At 36.9% G+C, this 26352-nt stretch overlaps 1 protein-coding gene across 1 annotated transcript in view; it reads right to left on the bottom strand.

The window, feature by feature from the left end:
• The window catches only part of LOC113043153 (chondroitin sulfate proteoglycan 4-like), a 49995-nt gene extending 24607 nt beyond the window's left edge, over positions 1-25388 (bottom strand). Inside the window, exons 1-2 of the mRNA XM_026202359.1 lie at positions 25238-25388; positions 908-1071 (exon numbers count right to left, since the gene is read on the bottom strand). Coding sequence (XP_026058144.1) covers positions 908-1071; positions 25238-25310 — 237 coding nt within the window. The 5' untranslated portion in view covers positions 25311-25388. The remainder of the gene's footprint in view (positions 1-907; positions 1072-25237) is intronic.
• Between the last annotated feature and the right edge of the window lie 964 nt (positions 25389-26352).

Raw genomic sequence — 26352 nt, 5'->3', positions numbered from 1 at the left:
TTTCCTTTCTCTAAAAACACAACTAGGTAATGTTATCTTAATATATATGATTTGCTTCTCAGGTAAATTTATCTTTAAACATTTTTACTAGAATACAAGATGAGGTACAGGTTAAGAATATAATTTTTCATAGTGCATTATACATGCATTCAGCTGTGAAATTTTAATACAGACTTTGCTGGATCAGTTGGCTACACAGTATTTTAAACACTCTGTAGCCACTTAAACTGAAAATATCACAGATCTCATTTCAGATCTGCAGCCTCCAAAGAAAAAAATATGTTAATATGTTTTTAATGACAAATCCCGCCATATTCTTGGTACCGTTTCATATTGCAGGCAGTTTGAGCGTCTGTGTTTATCTTTGCTGAGCGGGAGCCATTTTCTAGGGTGGCTGCAGATGAAGAAGAAATATCTCAGAGCAAACCAGTAACTCATTCAAGCCGCGAAAGCCTTTTCCATGTGTTGAGTTGAAAAACTGACGATTCAGACACAGCGGAGCTGGAAGCGAATGTGAGTCATCCCTCTCACCACAAGCCAAACGGCTGCTTCTCAAAAACTCACAAGAGATTTTCTCAGTGTGTGACTCCTTCTGGGGCCCTGAAGTCTTGAAGGGCCATGAGAAAACAGTGGAGATTTTATTTATGTCTAGTCAGTCTGGGTTTTAATTTACATTACAAAGTAGATATTTTGCAGAACTGCACCCTGTGTTTTCTGATTTTGCCAGATTTGTTCTCTGTCTTTAGTGAATAAGTAGTCATATAAAAGGCACTTTTATCCAAAGCAGTTTAACACTGAAAGAGTGTTCACACTGACAGTGAATTACAGCTACAAAACAACTAGAAGTCAAAGGGTGATTTAAGGTGACATGAGCAGCTGTTAGTGATCTAAGTGTACTGTATTTCACCTGTAATCTGCCATTGTAGAGCTCCAGTGAGAGGTAATCTTTGTGTCCTGCCGCCAGTAGGAGTAGGCCGCTACGTCTGCTTGTTTTAAATTGGAGCGACACTTGAAAACTTGACAGGTCCTGAACGGCATCTATCCGACAGTAGCTGTCCCCGAAATAGGAAGCTGCAAACACAATTGGAGAATAAAAAAAAAAATTGAAACATTTTAATGATGACGTGAACCATTAGTGTGTGAATGTGGAAGTGGGAAGACACACAGCAGATGTGAGTTTGAATTGAAAACTTTTCCAGCTGTCTTGTCAGCTGTTGTATAGAAAAGACACTGTTCTGGAGAGTTCCCGCTTCGGCCCCATGAGAATGTTTATATAACTGCTTTTCTGCAGGAAAACTTTCCAGAGCTTAGTGTAGTAATGTTCGTCTGTATGCTTATGTAGCCACCTGCCTTGGATTGCAAATGAGATTTTTGGCTATTGCTTTTACTCCTTTAGTAAATCATTCACACATCACTCCTGGGCCTTATGTCAAGGACATCCCCATTCCATTGAATAGGTTTCCAGGGGCCAAATCAACAGCGTCTATGCTACGGTAACATAATACAGCCGTACTCATTGGGAAACCCCTTCATGGAATTCTGGGAAGGATCCAGAAATGGAACATTCTCACAGGAACTATGGTCAAACGTCTTGGTAGAGGGTCAGGAGTCAATTTATGACTCATGTAATTCCCTTAGGATCAACAACAGGATACTATTGTCACAACAAATATGTCACGTGTTAGGCAAATACTAATTAAATTTACCATGGTAAATTAAGGTTAAAAATATCACAATGGTATATTCATGAGAATTAAAGGAACAATTCACCCAAAAATAATAATTATTTTATCATTTACTCACCCCTTGTTGAATGAATTGTTAGATCTGGTTCACAAATCAGTCTGAAAGATTTATTCAAGTATCAAGTGATCTGAGTTTACTCAATCTAATGTGAATCCAAGGTGAATCATTCTTTTTACCTGTCCACTTGAACTCACTAAATTATTCAGACAAAGATTACCAGTAAAATTGATTTAAATCTAAATGTGTTCCTCACACAAAGCTAAAGTTTGACTTCAGAAGACTTGGAATACAGTCATCTGGACTACTTTCATGGTTCTTTTCCATCCTTTTTGAAACTTGAATTTTTGTACCCTTTGATTGTAATCGCATGGAAACATAACAGTAGAATCTTCAAAATTCCTTGTTCCACATAAGAAAGCAAGTCTGGGTTTGGAATAATGTAAGGGTGAGTATATAATGACAGATTTTTGAGTGAATTACTTCTTCACCCTGTTAAATATACACATAATAGAGTAGCATCTGAAATCATTCAGCAAAATTTACTGTGATTAGCTAATCGCTACTCCTAAGACAGTGGCATCCTGCCTAGATGCGTTTCTGTTTGTTCCTCTGTTTTCATGAACAAAGGAAATACAATGTTTTCAGAGATATATAGCACTTATACTCACCATAAATAAAGTCAACTGGATGTGCAGAAAACTAAGGGAGTAAACTATTTTCCTGCGCCAAAATATCTATTTTATGAACAAAGACCAACTTTAGAGTAATTGAAATTCCCATTTGCACTCTGAGTGAGCGATGCACCAAAAGAATCCAGAGATCTTCACAGTTCAGCAAAAGGTTCTCACAGATACCCCCTATATACATTCAGTCGATGCACTCCAAAAAAACAAACACATAAATCTTGCCAAAAGAGCCAAACACAACAGGAGGCACAGCACAACGCAGAGGCTCATATGATCTCTCATATAATAATCTATAATACTGAAAAGGTTATAACATTTAGATTTGATTCTGCAAAAGTTTGTCCACACAGCCTTTAGATAGTAGATAGAACCCAGAAAAGCAAGATGAATTTTAATGAAGCTACATTTATCTGAATTCTGTAACTCCGATTTGGAGCTCAACGACCTTCTGCAAGGTCCAGAGAGAGAATATATGGAATAAGCTGGGAATCTTTCCCTCAGCTTTACGATAATCAGATCTGTTTTTGTTGGAAAATTCATGGTGCACACGGGAGGTAGAATGGGCAACTGGAGCCCAAGGACTCTGAGGTTCAATCCATTGTCAGTGCGCTTTGAGCATGCTCAGATCAGAAAATACACAAGGGGCCACAGTGAGCACAGCCAGCTGAATCTGGAACCCATTAATACTCTTTGAGGGGATTTTTAAATGGGACACATGTGTTGAAGACCCCCAACCATTCCAGGATTCAACATGCACCATACATTTAACCAAGACTCAGAAAAGAATAAGAACAGAAAAGAAAACCAAGTGGAAAAATCAAGAGCGATGGCAGTATGGACAGAAACATGGAATGTATGTGTGTCAAAGTGGAATTACAAAATCTAATTGGCATTGGTAGGAACATAAATCTATTTAAAGCCATCATGAAAGCAGATTTACTTTATTACTTCACATTCCTTGGACATTTGTCTTTGTAATCATCAAAATCAATAAGCTTAAAACATATTTTCTTCTTATGTGACAAATTCCTCTGTTGAATCCCTCGTTCTCCAAACAACCTCCATTCTGCAAAATAATATCTACTTTGACAATCCATGCAATTGTTAAATAAAGTCATTTTCCCCCATTTAATATTCTGTTCCACTCTGGGATACAGTTTGTCAGAATATGGATGAAAATCTTCTTATGCATTTCAAATTAAACTGTAAGGGCACTGACCTAAAAATACTTTTTTATGTATTAATTCATAATGCAGTTGGACATAACATTGTTGATCACACAACCATTTGTTACACATTGCATGTGCATTACACAATAAAATATATTTAAAAGTGTCATGGAATTTTAATGCAATATAAAAGTCAAAACCAATCAAAGCTCCACTTTTATAGAGTGCAACAACCCCGTTCAGGAAATAAAATACCATTCATTTTCTTCATAAGTGAACTGATTTTGAACAATAAACCTTTATAGACAGACCTACTATAAGCTATAAATATTTTTAATCAGTAGTATAGGCTTTTTTTAAGCCTTCAAGCTGCATTATTTCGACTTATTTTTTAAAATAATGGTGTTCAACAATGGAATTCCTGATTAAATCTGCATTACCCATGGTTCTGCAAAAAAAAAAAAAAAAAAAAAAAAAAAAAACCTCCTATAAAGCACAACAAATGACGTAATATTTTCCCTATGATCTCAAACTACTATGCATGACATGCACATATCAAAATGAATGTAAAATATATTGTCTCTATATATAACATCTTTAACATTAGTCTTTTTTCAATAGTTTTTGTCATTTGCAATGCTTCTTAAGATAAGTCATAAAGTACAGTCTTGTATCTGTCTCTTTGTCTGAGTCTGAAAAAGTGGGGTGAAAAAGCATGGATGGATGCACACACTCCAAACAGTATTATTTTCAACATACTGTGCTTTGGGATACATTCAGCCTAATCTTATATACTATTTAGGACATAAAGTAAGTGGATTTGATTGCAGTCCTGTTCTTTGATGTGACTTTCTAAGTCACACTAGCTTAATCATATGATGCTGCTATTGCTACGCCCTGGGAAACTATGTGCTTGTGTGTGCGTGTGTCCCAGGATGTCTGCCAGGGCAGATGGCACTGTCGTGAGGGCCGCTCCAGTCGGTATTTTTAGTGCTCAAAGGGAACTGAGTGGGTCTCTGTCTCCTCATCCTGTGAATGAATCAGATGCACCCTAGTTCCTCAAAACCCCATCAGATAACCGGAAGATTCACACGGAAACAGAAACAACCGAAACTAGCGGAAGCAACCTGCTGTTTACTCTGAAAACAAGAGATGTGTAGATCATAGGCGGAGAAACCAGACTAAGAGAATCCATAATGAAGCATGTTTTTTTTTTTATCACAGCTATATTCTGTCTAGACTGAACCTCTCTGAAGGTGACCTTAACTCGCTTGCTCGTTTGGCTCACAAATGATTTGCTGTCCACGGCTGCAGTCATGGGGAATAAGCGGATCTCTCCCTATAAAAACAGGATTGGACTTGATCCAGTCTCTGCACCATACACCTGCTCTTATTATATGCCTTTCTGACCTTTTACCTGAGCTTTCGTCCCCAAATTATATTTACCCAACTACAATAAAAAAAAAAAAAAGTGAACCATGGTAACCGAAAGTTTTGTTTGCACTATTCATACAAACATAAATAATTAAGGTAAAATATCCATTTTTAAGAGCACATCTCAAACCATGGCAAACATCTTTTCACATGTGCTCTCCATGGTAACAATGAGTGACCATTACATTTCCTAAAACAAACCACCGAGCTGCCGGTAAGATTAAACATAGTAAATAGCGGCTGTGCTGATGATGTGTTCCTCTAGTTATGTAGCGGCTGTGTGTGTGTGTGTGTGTGTGTGTGTGTGAGAGAGAGAGAGAGAGAAAGGGGGATGGTTGTAATTACATCAATCTTAAAGCTGTGTTTTACTGGAGTCTCTCTCTATATAGACCCTGAGCTATTCATGGGCATGGCTGTTGCTATGGCAGATCAAAAACAGCCTCCGCATTGATCAAAGTCTGTCAAGAAATTTCAAGAAAATAATATTTTTCAAGAAAATAAGGATGATGACACATCAGTAAACACGTAGCCCTCTTTTTCCTCTCAGAGAGAAAAATATAAAAAATAATCGTGGAAATGAAAAACAATGCTTTATAACTTTCTCTGAGCAATGCATCATTCAAAATACAGTTAAAAAAAAACAAAAAAACTTAAATTAATATTTAATATTAATATTTCCTATATCTTTTTTTAAACAAGATAATAACGCGAATAGTACTCTAAAACGTGCATGATGATGCGTCCTTGACGTACCACATTTGAATATACACAAGAGGTTTGAGAGCTATTGACTGAGGGGAAATTGTTCTGCAAATAAAAACTTAAAATTCACTTCCGTTCACTTGTATGAAAAATCAGCTAGGGCACCGAATGCATAATAATTCCTAACATTAATAGATCAACACAAGGGTGAGTACATGATGACAGACGCTGAAAATATTAATTTAAACACACAATTCAGACCAACTACTTGTTTGCTTGACTACTTTTATACAGGTGCTGTATTTTTCAAATTAATTTTTCAAAAAGAAACTGACTTTATGAATTAAGTTTAGAAAATTTTTTATGCAATAGACGGAAATAAGATTCTTAATTAATATTTTTGTAAAACAGCCTCAGTACAATACACACATTTATCACTGTATGTCTCCTTGAAGCACACGATTGGGGCGTTTCCTTCTAGAATGATCAGTGATTTGAACGAATCGGTTGAATGAATGATTCAGTGATTCACACATACACTCAGTGGTTTATTTCTAGAATGATCAGTGATTTGAACGAATCGGTTGAATGAATGATTCAGTGATTCACACATACACTCAGTGGTTTATTTCTAGAATAATCAGTGATTTGAACGAATCGGTTAAGCAAATAACTAATTCATAAAGCTTCAACATGCTTAAAAATCCTTATAGGCGGCTTTTAATTCATTTGACTATGCATTAATTATAATAATTCTTAACTGCTAATACAAGACCATACTAGCATTGGTTTTAGTATTATTATATTTTTCTTGCCATATATTTAGTGTATAGTGTTATGTCCATATATACTACATCGAACTTTAAAACATCTATTTTCCCCATGATTTGGCCCTTTTAATCTAGGTGTTCTGGGAGTAGTTTTTCTTACAGAGGACTTGAGGGTTTAAAAGTGCTGTTAGAATGATATCAGACTTTATTCCAAGAGCTGAACTGAAGAGAGAGCTAGTGTTTCTCAGGGGGTAACAGCAGACAAAATCTGCTCGTGGGTTTTATAGAACCCTGAGAACATTTAACTGAACTCAAATGTACTGTTGACCCAGAGAGGGTCAGCTCTATCCCCTTCCATCACATTTCACTCAGATACCTCTTCCCTCTCAAACACACGCACAGAAGGGAATTACTGCACCATTTCCACAGCACACTGCAGACACTGATATTAATTAAAGCACCTCAACCTTTAAATACAAACAGCGTGCACACATTCTCACACACTCAAGCGAGCCAGGACTGCATGAGAAAACGCCACTCTCTGCTTGTACAAGAAGCGTAAATTGCAGATGTGCTTAAAATACACTGAACACAAACAGAGAGACGAGAAAAAGTCATCACAGGAGGCTGAGAAGAGTGTTCTCTGCTAAAACAAACAGAGAAACACAGAAAAATGTTATACTGTAAAAGAAGAAACAAAAAGGAGTAATTGCATGCTAAACAAGAATATTCTATACTCTATACTCATGTTTGCAATAAAACATTAAAGAGATATAATGTAACAACCTATTAACATTTACATACAACTTAGTGGTGGTGATGTTTAACCAAGTCATAACAGAGGTCATTTACATACAGTATATATTTACGCATCTTAAATGTACAGTAAAAAAAAAAGTGTTTAAATTGAAACCAGTTTCATTCGTTCTTATGTTAAGTGAAAGAGAGAGAAAAGTGGTCATGGAAACTAAATTACAGGCATTTTTTGGTGCAAGAAAGCTATAATAAGTGGACTTGAGTGGCCTTGATGATGTCATCAAAAAGAAAAGTCATTGTAAATGCATTTAATTGTATATTAATTATATTATGTCTTGATGAAAGTTCACAAAATAATCCCAAATTTTTTTTAATGTATGTTTGTGAAGTTTCTTATGCTCTCCAAGGCTGCATCTATTTGATCAAAACACAAAAATCTCAAAATCTGTCAAAATATTAAACGTAATGTAAAATATTAGAATTTAAAATAATTGTTTTCTGTTTGAATATGTCATATCTGAATATATGTTAACATACTAAGGGCAGGCATTTTGAATGCCGGAAACCATAAGTTTGGACTTAAAGGTCAGAGGTCTGGATTCTCTTGCTGAGCAGGAAGTGGGGGTTGGTAAAAGCTAAGAGGGGTACATGAGCATCTGGAGGGAAAAACTCCACATTTCTATTCCATTTTTCCATCTCTCTCCACTCAGAGACTAAAACGTCCAGAAATGTCTTAATGCGCAGACGTCATAAACGACTGTTATTGCTCTCCACAGGAGCTGAGGCCCATGTTTGGTTTGCAGTAGCTCATGTCCAGAGAATGAGGGAACATACTCAATTATTTTCCCTAGCGTACACATAGCACTTTTAGACGCTCCTGGCAGAATGCTTAGGAGCTGACGCTAGATTCACCGCAGCAGTGCAAGAAACTGCCCTGTTGGCATGATGTCACTCACCTGCGTGCTAAAGAGAGGGTCGAGGGGGTAGAACCAAGCAGCAATTTCCCCTCTGTGAGCCCATACGGAAGTGACCAAAACTGTAATTTGTCAACTTGCCACTAAAAGGCATATATTGCCTGATATCAAGAGTGACATTGCATGTGTTTTATAAGATGATGATATCTAATTTTAGATATGTATATTTTCAGGGTAGATGAATTAGCATAAAACTGGCCGAGCACTACTTTTGTTATTTCAGAAAGTTGATTGATATTATATGAAAGGCCTTGTGTTAAAAGACAAGTTGTTTGAAGAACAAGAAGATTATTATTTGATGAAAGATTCATCAAACATTGTTTTGTTTTTTTTGGAATGGCATGCACCATTGATTTGTGCACAATATGACTATAAACATTGATTAGGAAAGTAAATAGTGCTGATTTCGATTTCATGATGCCTTTAAAGGAGCTGTGCTCAAACACAGATGTGTTACATAATGATTGTGTAAACATTGACTCTCGTTACGTCTCGATGTGAGGGAACCCGTCGAACAACGCAAGCCTTGTGCTGTTAGCATGAGGTAAAGTTCTGATTTCTATCAGCTCAGCGTTGCATGAAACACTTCATTGAGCTACCGATCTTTCACATAAATTGCCTCTTTAATGTCAATGTAGAGTGGTTTTACCTCTGACAACTGAACCTTTATGCTTGTGAATGCACATATGCATGTGCGCATGAATTCCTCTGGGCTGTACGAACAAGTGCTGGTGTGTTTGATCAGCAATCTGACGTCCAAAACACACACTCACACACACACATTTGTTTTTCTGTGATAGTTGGGACTTTCCATGATTTATACTAAGCTAATAGTACTTGCTATAATCTAACCTAACCCCTAAATCTCAATCAAATAGATTAAAAAATATAAATGTAATATAACATGAGCTATATTAAATTATATTATATTAAAAAGTAATAATACACCTGAATTATACTATATAAAAAAGTAATAGAAGACCTCATCCCAATAAGCCATATAACCCGAGGAAACATTTATGTTCATAGAACAAATGGTTCAGGACTACAGTAAAATTATGTAAGGAGTTTGATCAAGCCCTAAATATGACTATTAGAAGCTGTAAATCTTACCTTAGCAAATGGCACAAATAAAACCTTTTCCAGGAGTGCACATTCTCAGCTTAAAGGAAATTTTAGTTGATTCGTGTGTCTTGTTGTGTGAAAACCACTGGGGTTTAATTATAATCAGACTGCTTCTAATCCACAAGGTTTATGTGTCTGATTTGAAGGCAGCAGAGATGAGATAGTTCTGCTAGTTTGGGGCTAGCCGAGTATCAAACTCTCACTGATGGCAGGGTAATGGTTAAACGTGGCTTGGTTGGAGATCATCACAGAGAAGGTGTATGTGTGTGTGTGTATGAAGAGGTATGTGTTTAAACAAATCAGTTGAATGTCAGCATCTCCTCAAAGTGCCCTTTAAAGACCCTCGGGTGTCTCTTTAGCTGAAAAACACACCCTTTCATCACACAGTCAACATATACTAGCCTCTGAGATTTGCTGTGTGAGGGAATGATCTAGAAACATATGCATGTATGTACAGTCCTCATACGGCATAAAACAGATGCATACATCTATAACACACTTGTAAAAGTCAGAGCAGACAGGGGTGCGTTTCCTTTTTGAGTGCATATGGATTTTCTCATGATCACCTCATCGACACGTCCCCAGACAGATAAGGAGGAATATTTGAAAATGAGAAGAGTCAGAAATGAAAAAGCAAAGAGCAAAAGACATGTTTAATTTGAAAAGTTTATTTTATGGTGAATATAAGAGTGTTTTGACCTAGAAAATGTAGCATTCGTTTTGAAGCCAATCTATGCAAATATATGCATCTATGCAAACTATAACAAATTATTTTTAAAAGGATGCTGCCAGTGAAGCTCAGTATATTTTAAAGCTCTTGTTCTCTATAGGTTTCTCTCCATTTTCTGGTGTAGATTAGTGTGAAGGATGTTTCCTGCTCATAGGAGGGACTATAAATCAGCCTAATTCTGAGGAGACATTCAAAGCCCCCACAGGTCCTGTTACCCTTTACTGATCTCTACTCTGCCTTCACTATATATTAAACACACACACACACACACACATACAGGTGACCCCTGGTGTTGACTGACCTGTACGGGTCACATGATATAGGCCTAACTGTAGCCACTGCTGCTGACACACTCGTATGTTTCACATTATGAAGATAGATTACAATGATTAGCTGCAGGAAAGCCTTGAGGAATGAAGCAGGAACCACAAAAAAAACACCTGGGAACTTCACCATTCAGTAATAACTGTGACAAAGTTCTTTGTTCTTCTTTTTCTTTCATATCCATCCATCCATCCATCTCTCTCAATCTTTCTCTCTCGCTCTGTCCCAAATCCAAATGAGCTTTTCACCTATATATTTTGACGTTTCATGGGCACCTTCAGTATGGTTGGGTGGTTGAAGACAACCACATTATAATAACTTTGACCAAATTTGAAAGCATTACTTATCTCCTTTAGGGATAAAATAACCTGAGTGCATTGCGACAAGCTCAGAAAAATGTAATTATTTTTGTCTTTTCTCCAAAAAAAAGAGACAGGTTTGCTGGTCTTTCCTCAACAGACCAGTGTAACCATATTGGGAAACAAGCTAAACCTTCTAGCAAGGTTACTGAGTATCAGATCATTGGCCGAGAGCTGAAGAAAGGTTCTGTTTCTCCAAATTTTTTCTCCATTGCATCATGTCTCCCTATTTTATCAATGCCTTCTTCCATTAGCACAGAGTTTAAAGAAGTTTAGCCTTGCTCACTAGGGTCTGAAGCAGAGTTCTCAAATCAGAAGATCTAAGCCTACAGGACAGATCAGTCTTATCAAATGTGGATCGTCTCTGATGGAGCACATCAAACCTCGGCACACACTCTCACCTCACCGCTCGAGCTCTTCAATCTGATAGCAGAAATATCACCCAGATTGGGGATTATTGTTTGGCTTGACGGCAGAAATTGACTCGGAGGCAGCTGGGGTGTTTTTGACCACACTTTTAGTTCAACTATACACTCTTTGTTTATCAGACTCTGTGCCTTTTCATCTTTTCATCTGTTCATTGTTGGTGGCTTGTGACCCAAACCACATTTATTACCGCGACGGCGCTTCGTTTTTAACATGCCAACAACTGGGCGTTCCTGGACACGTGCAAAAGCATTTCTCAGGAGGTGAAAACATCTCGCTCGGTAAACAGTTTGCTAGCAAACAACACAAGGAACCAATTAGCGAACCTCTATTTAACATTAATAAAGTTTGTGCTGTGCATTCCAGAACATGTTGTGACACACAGTAAGATCTTTCACATCTGATTAGTGTTTTCTAAGTTCACAGACTCCTGATAGGAGCTGAAGTGTGTGTATGGTTGAGCACATTGTGTCAGACTGATACTGTCTTTACCAGCTTTATCTAAAATGGCTGTGCTATTATGGGAACATGCTGTTACTTCTATTATTATGATATGTGATTTCAGATGAATCCATTCTGAAATGAACTGGTTCACCACTTTGCATGTTGGCCAGATGGTTCCTTTCTGATTCTATTAAACAGTTTATGCAGACCAAACTTGATATTTAAAGTCAAAAGTCTGCCACCAAACCAACCAAACGTATAATTCGTAATTTTCTGTAAAAAACATGTATAACGTTTGACTATTTTTCTTGAGTTGAGTTGAACATTGAAAGTCTGATCGCTTAGAAAAGTACCCACTCGTTGCACGATTCGGTATCATTCATGTGCTGCACAGAAGTTTAATATTTAAAGCTAATTGTCTGTTCAAATAAACAGCAATTGTAATTCTTTAGCAAACACTCTAGATCATTTCTCACAGCCTCGTTTTCATTCGCGTCAGATTAAAAATGGTGTCTACCCCTACTAAGCATCACTGAATCTCTCTCTGGCCGAATCGCTCACTCATGTGAATGCCTCTAAACGAACCTGCTGCACATTTCTCATGATTCCTTCAAGATGTTGTACAGCAGTGTCATGAATCAGGAGTGAGAACTGCAAAGCTCTTAAATGCATCATAAATCAAATTTCATATAGTGTAAGTTTGATTGATGACTTTTTATATACTCAGATGTTTCATGACTGTAAACAATTTCATATTACTATGCTTTTTATGCTCTAACTCAAACCTTGTGCTTGAGTTAGTCATGCGGTGGGATAACAAAAGGCACTAATGAAGAAAATCAGACTTGATTAACAAAAAAAAAAAATTGTTTTTTTTTTAATAAATTGCACACACATTTTCTCTGCTAGTCAAGGACTCTTTCACCCCAAACAAGTCATAGTTTTGTTTTGTTTTTCTTAGATATTAAGACTCCTAGGCTGTTTCTGCTAGAGTAGGTAGTGCTATATGTAAATTACCCTGGTTATGATTGGCTAACCTTGGCATATGGGCGTGGTTCATTCATCCGAGATGTAAGGTTCCTGAATATCAACATTAAACAAACATTATTGAAAACATTTTTGGTGATCGAAATAACGTGGTAACTGAATTAAGGTAAATAATAAAATCAAACATAATATATTAGATGAACAAATCTAAAGAATATAAGCTTGCCTTGCAGCTAACCGAAATAAGCACTAAAACTGTAAACAGGAAAGAAATAGAAACAAATAAGGCCTAAAAAGTTAGTAGTTATGCATAGTTAATGCATAAAAGGACAGGAGTTTTCAGAAATATGAAATATTGACTTGACTGAGTTGAAAAGACTTGATTATAAGAGCACTGCTACAGGAAATTGGTTGCTTGGGATAAAATTATATACAGTCTAGCATCATTATGTAAAAATATTTGACCACAGAATGCTGTGATTGACCAATCAGAATTGAGTGTGTGCTGGGTGGTGCATTCTTGCTGAAGCAAACATGCTGTTACATTATAAGGTTGTAAATGACAGAGTTGATGACAGGCAGAGGCAGAGTGTGTGTGTGACTGCAGGACAAGGGTTTCTAACCCCACCCATCCCATCCAGCTACTGCTCGACCCGCAAATCACACACCCACACACACACACACACACACACACACACACATATACACACGCATACACACACACACACACAGTAACAACAATTATTATTGACAATAAAATTATCAGTTGTCTTTATTCATTTTATTTATAAGTATAATTTAATAAACAACCGCAGTCTAAGGTGTCACTCTCAAAGTAGTAGCAGTAGTAATAATAATATTTGTTTAATATTTAAATACATAATATTGGTTTTATAATAAACTGAATATTTAATTTAAATATTATCAGCTATTATAAGTATAATTAAGATCATAATAATAATAATAATAATAATACATTTTATTTTTAATATTAAAAAAAATAATACTGAATAAATAATTATTAACAAGCGTATTGATTTTGATATTATAATTAATGTCATGTAAATGTAGCTAATTTAACTAATGTTATTAACTGTTTTAAATATAATTAATTTTTTTTAAATATGAATCTCACCTCATAATAATAATAATGATAATTGTATAAATAATATTGTTATTAAAAAATATGAATACGTTTAATATTTACAATTAAAAAATAATAAAGTATATGTATTAGTAATAGTATTCATATTACTGAATTAATCATATTAATACATTTTAATAATATTTTATTATGAAATATTATTGATAATATGAACTAAAGTTAAGTAATTTAGTAAAAGTGTGTGTAAATCTTCATTTATACCCCTTTTGTGCCTGAAAAGCTCTATGTTTATAGAGTGCTAATCTCACACAAACGTGCTCTTTCAGTGCAACCGTTACTCAGAGTTCCCTCACCTAGTTGCATGCGTGCCGTGTGTGTGTCTATGAATCACAGCGGGTTCGTAACACCTTGTCAGCGTTGCTCATTTCCGCTGATTAACTCAATTGAGTCATTATGGTTTTGCTGGCGGAGAGGTATACGGAAAGGGATAGGATTTTCTCCCTGCCGCCACACAGACAGGATCACCACTGTCTTGAGTACTGCTATGGCAGTCCTTAAAGTGGTTTTGTGCTCATGAAAGGGAGAGTTGCTGTTTTTAACTTTTATGAGGCACTCGACGAATCCAACTCAGACAGGAGGGGCCGACTGGAGGGGAGAGGGCGGATGGGGGCCTGGGTGGAAAAGGAAAAACGGAGCAAATAAAGTAAAGAGTCTGAACAAAAGTAATTTTTCTGTTGGAAGAAAGGGTCTTTGTGCTGAACCCCACCGACTTAATGTCACACTGCATCATGGAAAACTAAGTGGGGAGGAAAAAATACAGTTTTTGAATAAAAAAACGACCAAAAAAGGAGACGCGTTTCACAAGCTGTTTGAATAACGGCTTCTTCCAGAAGCTCCCTTAACTTGTTGCCAAATGGTTTGGCTGTTGGTCGAGGGCGTTGTCCACCTTACCTCGCTCTGCCAATGACAATAGAATAGCTCTACAAAACCCTTTACAAGGTCTTCAGTAAAAATAACCAACTTCCTTTCCTTCCAGAGTGATGCATCAGGCCCATCCATCACACTTTAATACACCTAATAAAACACGTTTTGAGAACAAATTGTACGTAGAGTTCACTGGAGGATGCAAAGCACAAACAACATGACATTTGCAGCTCAATGGGCACTGAAAAATCATGTCAAAGTAATCATGGTAAAATATGTCTAATGAAATTTGACCAGGGAATCTGCATGCCGAAATGCCATGAACTGAAAATGTACAGATTTCCGCAATAAAAATAATTACAGCTTAACATTAAAACAGCATTCACAAACAATTTTATATTTTTGATTAAAAAGGGGGATTCAGTGAAACAAATCTGCAATACATCATTCACAATAAGCCCAGACACATGTATAAAAGAAAGTAAATAGGGTTAGTTTTGATTTCATGTTAACTTTAAATAATAGCAGATATCAAACTCTATGAAAATCAACTTAAATATTCTAATAAATGGACATTATGTTGATGTAACTGTGAGGTTGAATATTTCGGTGGAGTAAAAACCAACTAGAAGTTCACAGCAGAAGACAAAATTGTCAATGAAATGTATACACCGTTTTTAAGCATATATCAGAATTTTCCACCATACTTTTGTGAAAGGTAATAAAATATTTCCTTCGTATTTTATAGTTTAGGATTACAGTCACTGAAATTCTGAGCCATTTACAGATGTTAGGTAATGCCTGAATCAGCCGTTCCAGCATCGCTCAATTTCACATCCATTAAACGGAGTAAAGTTCAGCTTTGTCCCTGACTTTTCATAATAGGATTAATGCAGTTGCGTTCATCCATCATTCTCACATTTTCCATGACTTCTGAAAGCATTCATAGCCAGACAGACTGCCAATATGAACTGGCGCTGTTCGGAAACCTCTGTTCGTTCTGTGCAATGTCCTGAAGTAGCATTCTGTGACGTTACTCGTTCTACTGAGGTGACACATGCAAAACTATTTACGATATTCGCACTTTCATACCAAAGTGGCTTACAAGAGAGTGAGCATTGTGCTAGCGGCACGTAGAGAAAAAATTAAGTCAAATTCACGGTTTTCCAACATTACTCCAATAGCAGCTGTTCACGCGTCCATCAAAATGCAATTCTCCCCGAAGGCCACTTCAGGCCCTGCTTATTGGCGTGCATGCGGGCTGGAAATATGGAATGATAATTAGATCTTTTCATTGTTTTTGAAGAATGCAGCTTGGCTCTTTTGCTTGCAGATGAAGTGTTTTGAAGGAGCTGCTTGGAATTCTCCCAGCAGATTCGCCCTTCGATTCCCTGACCTTCCCCAGAAGCTTCCAGACCTGACCAACATTCAGAGCTCTTCTGACTTCATTACGAGAGTTTATCGATTTAAACTCATGGCTGTTTACTGTCTGTTATGCAGACGGACTGCAGAGTAGCTGTTTGATTTCTCTCTGGCGGTCTGTCTCGCTTTGGGAGACCTTTGACTGGGCTTTTACGTGGCTGGGTGGATTCTAATTGAGAACAGGTCAAACATTTACTTTAAATTCAGCTCTGAGTATCCTATTTTAATGAGTAATGACAGATAACATTCTAATTTTTAGAAATGCTCAGAAGGACCTCATATATAATAGATAGCATGCCCTCTGGGGAATCGGTGAGATTCCAAAGCATTCCGGTGTTTATGTCAAGGACAGGGTTAAAATTCTGTGGAATTTAGAGACGGAACATGCAGCTTTAATGGCCTGGATTTCATTTACCATTAACAGCAATTAAAATGATCCATATGGATTCTTAGCATGCAAACACCCCGAGAACACCCGGTTTGTGTCTGTGAGACGACTGGAGCATTTGGTTAATAAATTCACATCGTTAGAGACCCCCAAACAGGAGGTTCATTTACGCCCACAGAGTTGCTAATGGCTAATTGCCCTGCTAATGTTTCCCCAAGGGGCTGGTGAAGTATTAGAGAACTTATTACCCCCCACCCACACACACTTCAAACAATACACACAGTCCACACACTCTACACAGTACAGAGTAGCAGCAGTAGCTGTTTTCCCCAAAGTCGAGTTGTGTCGAGTTGCCTTATCAACAGTGTTGCATAAAATAGTGTTGTGCTATATACCATATTGCACTACAGAATTGCATTATAGAGCATTTGTACATAGTTTTGTATTATAAAAAACATTGCATTGTAGAGTTGTTATACTGTAGAATGTGTTGTGGTACAGATTTCCTTTGTAGACCCCTTTAGTGTTGAAGAGTTAAATTATAGAGCGTCATGTATAGAGTAGCATTTTAGAGTGTGTTGCAATACAGACTTGCTCTATAAAGTTGCTTTATAGAGAGTGTTGTGCATGGTATAGAGTTGTTTATAGACCCTTTAGCATTGCAGAGCTGCATTATGGAGCACCACAGAGTTACTTCATAGAGTATGTTGCGCCATAGAGTTGCATTATAGAGTGTATAGAGTTGCTCTATAACATTGTTATATGTTACATACATTATAGTGTGTACATATAGTGTCTTACATTATAGTTTGTATAGTTGCTTTTAAGACTATGTTGCTGTATATAGCTACGTTATAGAGCGCTGAGGTCTAAAGTCGCGTTAGAGAGAATTGTGCCATAGAGTTGTAGTATTGAGTGTGTTCCTATATAGACATGCTTTATACACCCTGTTGCACTATAGATTTGGTATTAGAATGCTCTTTAACATTACGTTACATTAGGTTATGTAAAAGTATACAGTGTACTGCTGCACAGAGCTGCTTTTAAGAATATGGTGCTGTAAAGAATAATGTTAAGTAATGTTGAGGAATGTTATGTTGACTGGGGGGGGCTTTTATATTTCTTGGGTGGGCCACATTGGGGGTGTGGGAGTGGTTTCTGTTAGGTTCAAGTGAAGGCTCAAAATACATTATTTGGGTAACACTTTACAATAATTAACTAACACTAACATGAACTAATCAAAACATTATTGTTAAGTGTTACAATTATTTATTATTAAAGCATATATGTTCACAAAACACTTAAATAGAAAAGCAAGCAGGTGAATGATTTGGCATGGCAGCAAATACAAATAATTAATAACCGTTTCCTTACCTTTATCCTGCGTGTGGACCAGGCTCTGTTGCATTATCGCATACAGCATGCAAAGAGCACTGCTAATTATTAAAACTGTCACTCATTCATAATGATATCACAAAATTCCATTTTAACCAATGAATGTCACGACACAATGAAACTTTAAAGAAAAAAAAATTATGTAGTTACGAGCATGATAGAACTCAGCACTGGACAAAAAGTGGCAAGTGTGTGGATTCCAACCTAAACACTTTTGATTGGTTATTGCGTTGTAGAAATCAACAAACATGTCTGTGATAGGCTACGTTGCTCACCTCTGCAAAAATGCATTGTAAAATCATTTGACGCTTTCCAAAGCAGAATTTGTTTTCCAAATCTATTTTGTTATGTTATTATTACGAAGAAAACGTATCCTAGACCAGGAGTTATGGGCAGCTTTTTCATCTAAAAGCAATCAGACTATTTTACGAAACGAGTTAGTCTATTAAAGATGCTAAACTAAATTCTGTCCGTCCCTCTCGGTCCAGAGAGGGGGCACAGAGATGTCCTCTGGCACCAGGCCTGGTTATCATGCTGCTATATAGAGTTATATAATAAAGCATTGCAGTAGAAACGATGGTGTTGTAAAGAAATACATTAAAGAGCACCGTATAGAATTACATTATAGAGTATTGCATTGGGATATAGAGTTGCTTTATAGAACATGCTGCTGCATAGCATTACACTTTATTCATACAATTTAATATAGAGTGCTGCAGTAGAGCATCTAAAGAGACTGTTGTGGAATAGATTAGGTATAAAGTTACAGTACAAAAATCCCATTACTTAATAAGTACTTTTTGTATAATTTCCCTGTTAAATTATGTGAAGATCCCAAAACAATACATTTATTTGAGATGCAACACTGCATAAGATATTAAGCATTGCTTTCACTCATATAAAAGTGCATTCTCTGAAAAGGAGTCTTAACACCTTAAGCATCGTTGCATCTCAAGTAAATATATTCTTTTTTAAAGAAAGTTTAGATATTTAACTGGAAAGCAAGTAAAAAAACTAGTTAAAAAGTCATTAAGATGTGCATAGACTGTGTTAAAGATGAAGTTGTGCTTCAGAGGTGTGTGACTGACAGCTTTCACTCTTCCCGACACTCTGCTCATATAATTCCTTTCCTCCAACTTATTTTAAGCTCACAGAATCCTGCGATGACGGAATAACTGTGTCGCTGTGACTCACAGTAACGAGTTGTTACCCCACCCAGTCTGCTAACAGCAGCCTCTGAGGTAGCACATGCCCCATTTGAGAGCGGGTTATATTTATCCCCTCCGCTGCAGAAAGGCCCATCCCAGCGCCCCGCTCCGTCTCCAGAGAGCGCCTTACTAAAGAGACGTTTGCAAATTACCCAGTCCGCCTCTGGCTGGATGGAGGTTTAATGCAGGACAGAAGTCAGAGCTGACACGCAGGCATGCTAACGGCTACGTGAGGATCTCAGTGGAAAGTTCTAGCATCAGTTCTGCCGCCAATTTCGTTCACAAACTCTAGCCAAACCAGAGAGCGCCGTAGCCATAGAAGTTCACAAATTAAATTCTGTTCACAAAGATGCTAGCTTTCAGGAATTATTTTAATGATATAGCTTTGTCGAGTTGGCTAAGTGATTATTTGAAGATTAAAAAGGTTCATGTGTTGCGTTATACTCTCATAAAAAGTATTGTAATGGTACCATGGTATAGTACTTTGATATGAAAAGTACTGAATGACTACAATGTTAATTTACCATACTTTTTTCATTTTACTCCAGTGTACTTCAAAGACTATGGTAAATAAACCAAAAGTAATACTATATTACTTAAATATATATCGTAGTACTTACTATTTACCATGCTATTTCCATTTCACTAGTACTTAAATACAAATTTAAAAACAACTAAAATTTGCTTCTTATATAAACAATCAGCATACATCAAAGAACTTAAGGTGTTGTGATGTTTTTTATTGGTACTTTTCAAAGCACGATGACTTATAATGTAAATAACATGGTAAACATTCAGTTATACACTATACCTAAAGAAGCTTCTAAAGAAGCACAGTTCTCCTGTTGCATCAGACTGCAAAACCCTTTTTAAAACCTTTATTTTTAGTGCCGTCATGGGATTTCTCAGATTGAGAAACGTGAATTTATTTATATCTTACACCATATGCCATAAATGCTGTCTCGTGTAGATCACCACTGTAAAATACTCTTTATTTCATGAGTTTTGTGACGTACAGATGTCTTTTCATCCATCTGTTTGTGCATGGAATAATCCCAGCGGTTGGACAGTTGTGCCCCTCTCTAGTGCGAGCGATACCGCACTGTAGATGATCTTGTCAAGCCAGATAGTGGCTGCTGGCCTAGTTTCCTGATCAGCAGACTGGGAAGCTTTGTCTCTGAGGAAACTGTGTGATGTTGTGGTGTTCCTTGTGCTGTCTTATGAAGATGACTCATGCAAAACTTCCCCTTTGGGACTCAATCTAATCACTAAGTATTCACTCAACAGTTTAAACTTTCATTATTAACCCATACAACTCTCATTTGTTAGTGTACTGTCAAACATTCCAGATGTTCTTTCATAAGCATATCGAACAGCTGTGAATTGACATAAACTTAAAATAGAAAAATCACAGGGAATATTTCTTTGGTATTCAGTTCATTTCTGTTAGAAATGAATGAGAACATTTGCTGAAGTCTCTAAGCAGACGTGATGCGACAGAAACATTTAAATATCACAGCCATTCTGATCTGAAATATCACCGCACTGCACTCCCAGCGAAATTTTTATCATCTAATTAATAAATGTAAAAAATTTGTAACATTATTAAAAGTACATGCTGAGTAACTGATACCATCTTAATTAAAACCCCTTGTTGGTTTGCACTGAGTTATAACGTACATTTGCTGTCATTTATTTTCAATATCTGAGGTCAACTATCTATTGTTGCTTTAAGTACAGCTATAAATGTCATGCAAAATGGTATTCAAACTCACATTAGAAATGTTTAACATTGAATAAAGCACATAATCAGAACCTGAGATCATCAGTCTCATAGTTTGTATGTTGTTGCTCCAGCTGCGAAAATGCAGAAATAGAAACCGTTTCTAAAATTGACATTTTGAGTGCCACTGTTGTGGGTTGTTAGGACAAAAACTCTGATTATCATGGACACGATACCTTTTATCGCATGTCGCAGCTTCGCTTTGCATGTAGTTATGACATGGAGTAATACTATTTAACATTTAAAAATGCTACTAGTATTAACTTTGCGAGACCTAAAATACTAAAACTAAAATGAAAACAAATGGAAACTAGAAATCTCAGAAAAAAACAACAACTAATATTAACATTAATGAACAAAAACTAAACTGAATTTAAAAGTTGGAAACAAAATGTAAACAAAATGAAAAACTATAATATCGAATAAATTTAAGTGTTAATCAATTGCCAGAGATCTCATCAAACTCCTTGATGACCGAACTATCTACATCTACATTTGTTTGTCTTATTATGTTAACCATTGTTTCATTTGTGTCTCCTAAGGCATTTTAGAAGAAAAATCTAAATTAATATTAAGGATTATTGGTTTGTTCAAATACCAAATACCTAAATTTCTCAAAAGAGGATATTACATACCACACTGTGGCATCCCGCTAGGGTGCGAGTGTGTTTAGGTCTGTTTATGAAGCAGTAGCTGAGTGATGATCTCAAAGATAAATTTAACCTGATCTATTGTGACAGTGATTTGGCCAAGAGCCACAGCGGAGACGACTGCCCAGACTACACGCTATATAAACCAACAAACCTTCTGTGTTTCTGTGGTGCCACATGAGATTCCATTGGATGAATATAAATTTACAGGAATACAGAGTATGGAGTTTATCTCTTCCCTGTGGTCTGGTATTGTCAAGATTGTGTGTGTGTGTGTGTACGGTGTTTCATACTGACAGATCATTTTTTGAGGAGGATAGTGAGAAGGGAAAATCTCAAGCATTAGGGATTCAAAACTTTCTGCATTGATTCCTGTGTGGGCGGCGGGTTTCCATGGGGACTGCAGACGGGAACGATGCAGACCCTACCTCAACTACCGAAATAGAGTTAGTCTCCCATATCTAGATGTTTGACTACCAGCATAAAGTCTAGCTGAATTGCAGCTTATTCTGGCCAAAGAACCATCCACCAAAGAAGGAGGAGGTAGGGTTGGGTGAAAATATAGATTATTTGCAATCTAGTCAATGCAAAAACTCAATAAATAAATCCTACTTTATTTGAGTTGTGAAAGTGATACAGTTAACAGATTGTGTAGTGTAAAATAATGGCAAGAAATATCTTTCAAATCAGTTGTACTCACAGGTTGCAGACAAAAATAACGCAATGTGACCAGCGTAATTTGGTTCACAAACAAACAACTCTTATGAACTAGTTATTTTTAGGGAATCAAATACATATGCATGACCAGTCTAGTCCAATTCATAAACAAGTGACTCCTATGATGAAGTGACCAGACGTACCACTTCCCTGGAAAGTGGCACGTCTGGTCACTTAATCCTCTGAACTAGTTCTTTACAGTGAATCCTGACATAAAAAAACAGTGACTCTTATGAACCTAGTCTTTTCAGTAAATCAAACCCATACCCCAGGACCAGTGTAGTCCAATTTGTGAACACATGAATCTTTTTAGTGTCTCAAACACATCATTTGCAACTAGTTAAACTCCAAACTAATGTGAGAGGGTTCTTTGAATGAATAGTTAATTTAATAAAAGTTACTAGTTCGAATCATCAAGCATCCGGCAAATATATTACAGTATTAACACACAGAAAACATTATACAACTTTAGAACCGAAATAAACACAAATGAATCAGAATCAAATTAAATCAAACCTAGAGTAAAATCAGGTAATCTGTACAATTTTGGAGAAGAAGTCTTAGAGGGATGGACAGATTTATTGCTTTTTTTCTGTATGGCACATTACTTCCATTCAAGGTACGCATATAATCTTAAAACATTTGTCCCATTATCCGATCACAAACAGCGGACCGCTGAGAGATCAGCAAAGATAAATGTTTGCCTTCTGTTTCTGAGACAGCTCTTGTTGCGCTGGAAACTGCGGCTCTCTCTGCGACCGGCGAACTAATCTCATAAATTGACAAATGCAAATATTATGTTTATTAATCTAATGTGCAGAGCTGTACAAACATTTATTACCCTGCCAAGTACCCGGACTCAAACATATGCACTGCTGCGAACACAACACGTATCCACACACTCCTTGTATAGCCTAAAATGCTTACCAGCTCACAGGGCTGTTTGTGTGGCATGTTGCCATGGCGACAGACATCAGTTTGGAGGTTTCATAGACCACCAGTGTTACTGCTTACAGAGTCAATAATATCTGATTCACCATGATTCAGTCTCCTATGCCTTATGATTCATATTAAAGTGCCCATGAAATTTAATTTTCTAAATGCAAAGGTATTGATCTTAATATGAATGATTCATTCATGCCTATATTTCATTTAGTAACATTTGCATCAAACTTTCCATTTTTAAGCAAACTGGATTTTATGATAAAAAAACAGACTTCTCTCTGGTAATATGTGCCAGACTTCGCCAATCAATTAGTCCTTACTCACATTCAGAGAGTTTAAGTCCATCCAGTCAACAATCAATGGATAGAACCCCAAACTAATATACTGTATATATTATAGCTATTTTAGTAGCTTGACTGTAAAAATAATAGTTGTATACAAGTAAGTTTCCCTAACTACCATCTACCAATCAAACAGGACACCCCACCCCAAACTCATACGATTAGTCAAGAAACAAGTTGAAATGTTGGATCGCTGAAACAAGCAATGCGCAAGGTTGTGGGTTCGATTCCCCGGGAACACATGATAGGTAAAAATGTATAGCCTGAATGCACTGTAAGTCGCCTAGGATAAAAGCGTCTGCTAAATGCATAAATAAAATAAATAAATAAATAAAAGTGTGCCAAAATATAGACTGACTCTTTGTCAACCTATTAAATGCTGGCCATTTGCTAAGCCATGCCTTAAAAACAACTCGATTTTATTGATTAAAATATAAAAATATGATACTTTAGGCTTTTGAGGAATATTTATTTGTGCATCCTTGTATTGGTTTGCATAACGTTTTGCCCTGTACAATACTGTAAAACTGACAGTTGTTCATATCTTACCAATAAATAATATTAGGACATACGGATTTATATGCATTTTATGTAAGTAGTGATTTAAATATCTATAAAGCTATCAGAATTTCATCTTACTTTTTGGCCATGTAAATATTAGCATCTGCACCAAATTGCATATTTTTGCTCTGTTTGGCCTCAGAGTAATGTATTCTCAGAATATTATACTATATGTGGCAAAAAAGCCTGATGCATCAAATTTGACACTCAGTAAAAAAAAAGAATTATGTATGTATTTTGTCTAAAGTTTCAAGGTCCAAAAGTTCTATTTTAAAAAAGTGGATTTTTTTCAGTAGGTCAGGCTTCACAGGGTTTAAAACTGACCAAATCTATTCCAGACACAGTTTGACTGTTACACAACTTTACTCTGAACATCTGCTTGTGCCACGCCCTGTCAATCCATGCCACGCCCACCTTGCCCCGCCCTGCCACACCCGAGCCCATCTCACAGCTCCAGTTAAGCGTTGATTTTTACTATTTTCCAATTACTCTTACTCATGTTTCCACACATGGTCCTCATGTGGAGTTTAACAAAACAGGACGCAGATGCCTAAACACTCTTTCTAGTCTCCCAACTCAAACGCACATTGTGGATAAGTTGCCGGCGTTGCCGTTTTCACTTCTGTCATGTGAGTATGTGGCAGCTGGTGATGGAGAAACGCTTTGATCCGAAGCTGAACAACGGGTCACTTCAGTGCAACTTTAACTGGCGCGCTAATTAGACTGCAGGTCTCACAGGAGCCGCTAAAGATCTCGGAGCGGAAAAGCAGGAACATCTGTGCGTAGGGCAGCTGATCCACACCTCTGAAAGTGACTCTTTATTTTAGGACCTCTGATCTGTGCAAGCCGCTGCCAGACTGCCCAATGCACGCAAAGAGCCCTCAACGGAAGCACGAGAAGGAGGGGTCGCCGAACTGTGGGTTTATTGTACACACCGGCAGAACAGACTCGAGCCTCACAAGTATGAATGAGTTTTTCTGTGAGGGAACCTTCAACACACACTTTGAGAAATGTTTGAAGCTTCTCCACTGTGCTCCATATTCTTGCAGAATACACAATAATGCAACTTTTAAAAACTTTTGCATTGCTTTCAAATATTCAGACACATGTAATATTATGCTACATTGGTTTATTAATCTTAATGCAGTGAGATTGAGTGGTCTTACCTCCACTGGAAGTCTGGAGCAGGTATAGCAGTGCCAGAAAGAGGGCAGACAGGAGCGGAGACAGGGCGCTCATCTTGCCACTTTAGTCCGAGTCTCAGAGTCTCTGTGGCCACTTTGGGACCTGGAGCATGTGCGGGGTGTACTCATGGAGGGGGCGGGACAGACACGGATGAAAATGATACCCTGAACCCCCCCAAATGGAAAGGAAAAAAACAGCCCCTTACACACAAATACACACCCTGCCCAGCCCTGCAACGCCCCTCTGGAAAAACTACACCTCTTTTTCTGCTTTCCTACACTTCTCCACCCCCAATTTCCATCCTCTGTGCTCTGTAAAATGATTCAGCTTTCATTCAAAAAGCAGACGGACCTCAGCGTTTCTGTAAACCTTTGAAGATCTGAAGATTGGATGACAAATGTGTGAAATAATCATCTAGATGTCGTTTTAGGAACCGAAATAGCTTACATTCTCTTAGCATCTATGATTCAATGAAGATCCTTTTACATCCATGGAACATCTGTCCATTACACAAATGGTTCTTTATAGTGGAAAAAAGATTCTTTAAATGTCATTTACACTAAGAAAAATGGTTATTTTATGATAATTTAGCTTATTCTATGGCAACATTTTGAAAACCCAATTTTGGAAACTTTATGAATAGAGTAGAGTTATTTTTTTTTTTGAGTTGTATTAGTAAGGAACCGAAATAACACCCTGGTTACTGCATAGTAACATGCTACAAACAGCCACAACATCTTGGCATCATGATAGCAACTTCTGTTTGTAGCAATAGTCTGTTTGTGACTATTTGAGCCATCTATGCACTGATGCATTAAAGAACCCAGAAACCAATATGCTGAACTGAAGGACTTGAAGTAAGACAAAAATTACTTATCAAATCTCAACGGCCAATACAAGAACTCTACATTAAAATTTGGAGTCGAATGTAGAAGCAAAGTGACATTATATTCAATTTTGAAATCGCAAAGCACACTTCAGTAATCATTGTTTTATTTAGAACTTAAAGAAATCTTGTTTTACATTGTATATATTGATGCAAAGTTCTTAACAATATATCAAAATAACTAGATTCTTATCAAAACTGTGTTGAATG

Source organism: Carassius auratus, chromosome 25 (genome assembly GCF_003368295.1).
Source record: "Carassius auratus strain Wakin chromosome 25, ASM336829v1, whole genome shotgun sequence".
Lineage (NCBI taxonomy): Eukaryota > Metazoa > Chordata > Actinopteri > Cypriniformes > Cyprinidae > Carassius > Carassius auratus.
This window is presented reverse-complemented; position numbering and strand designations above follow the sequence as displayed.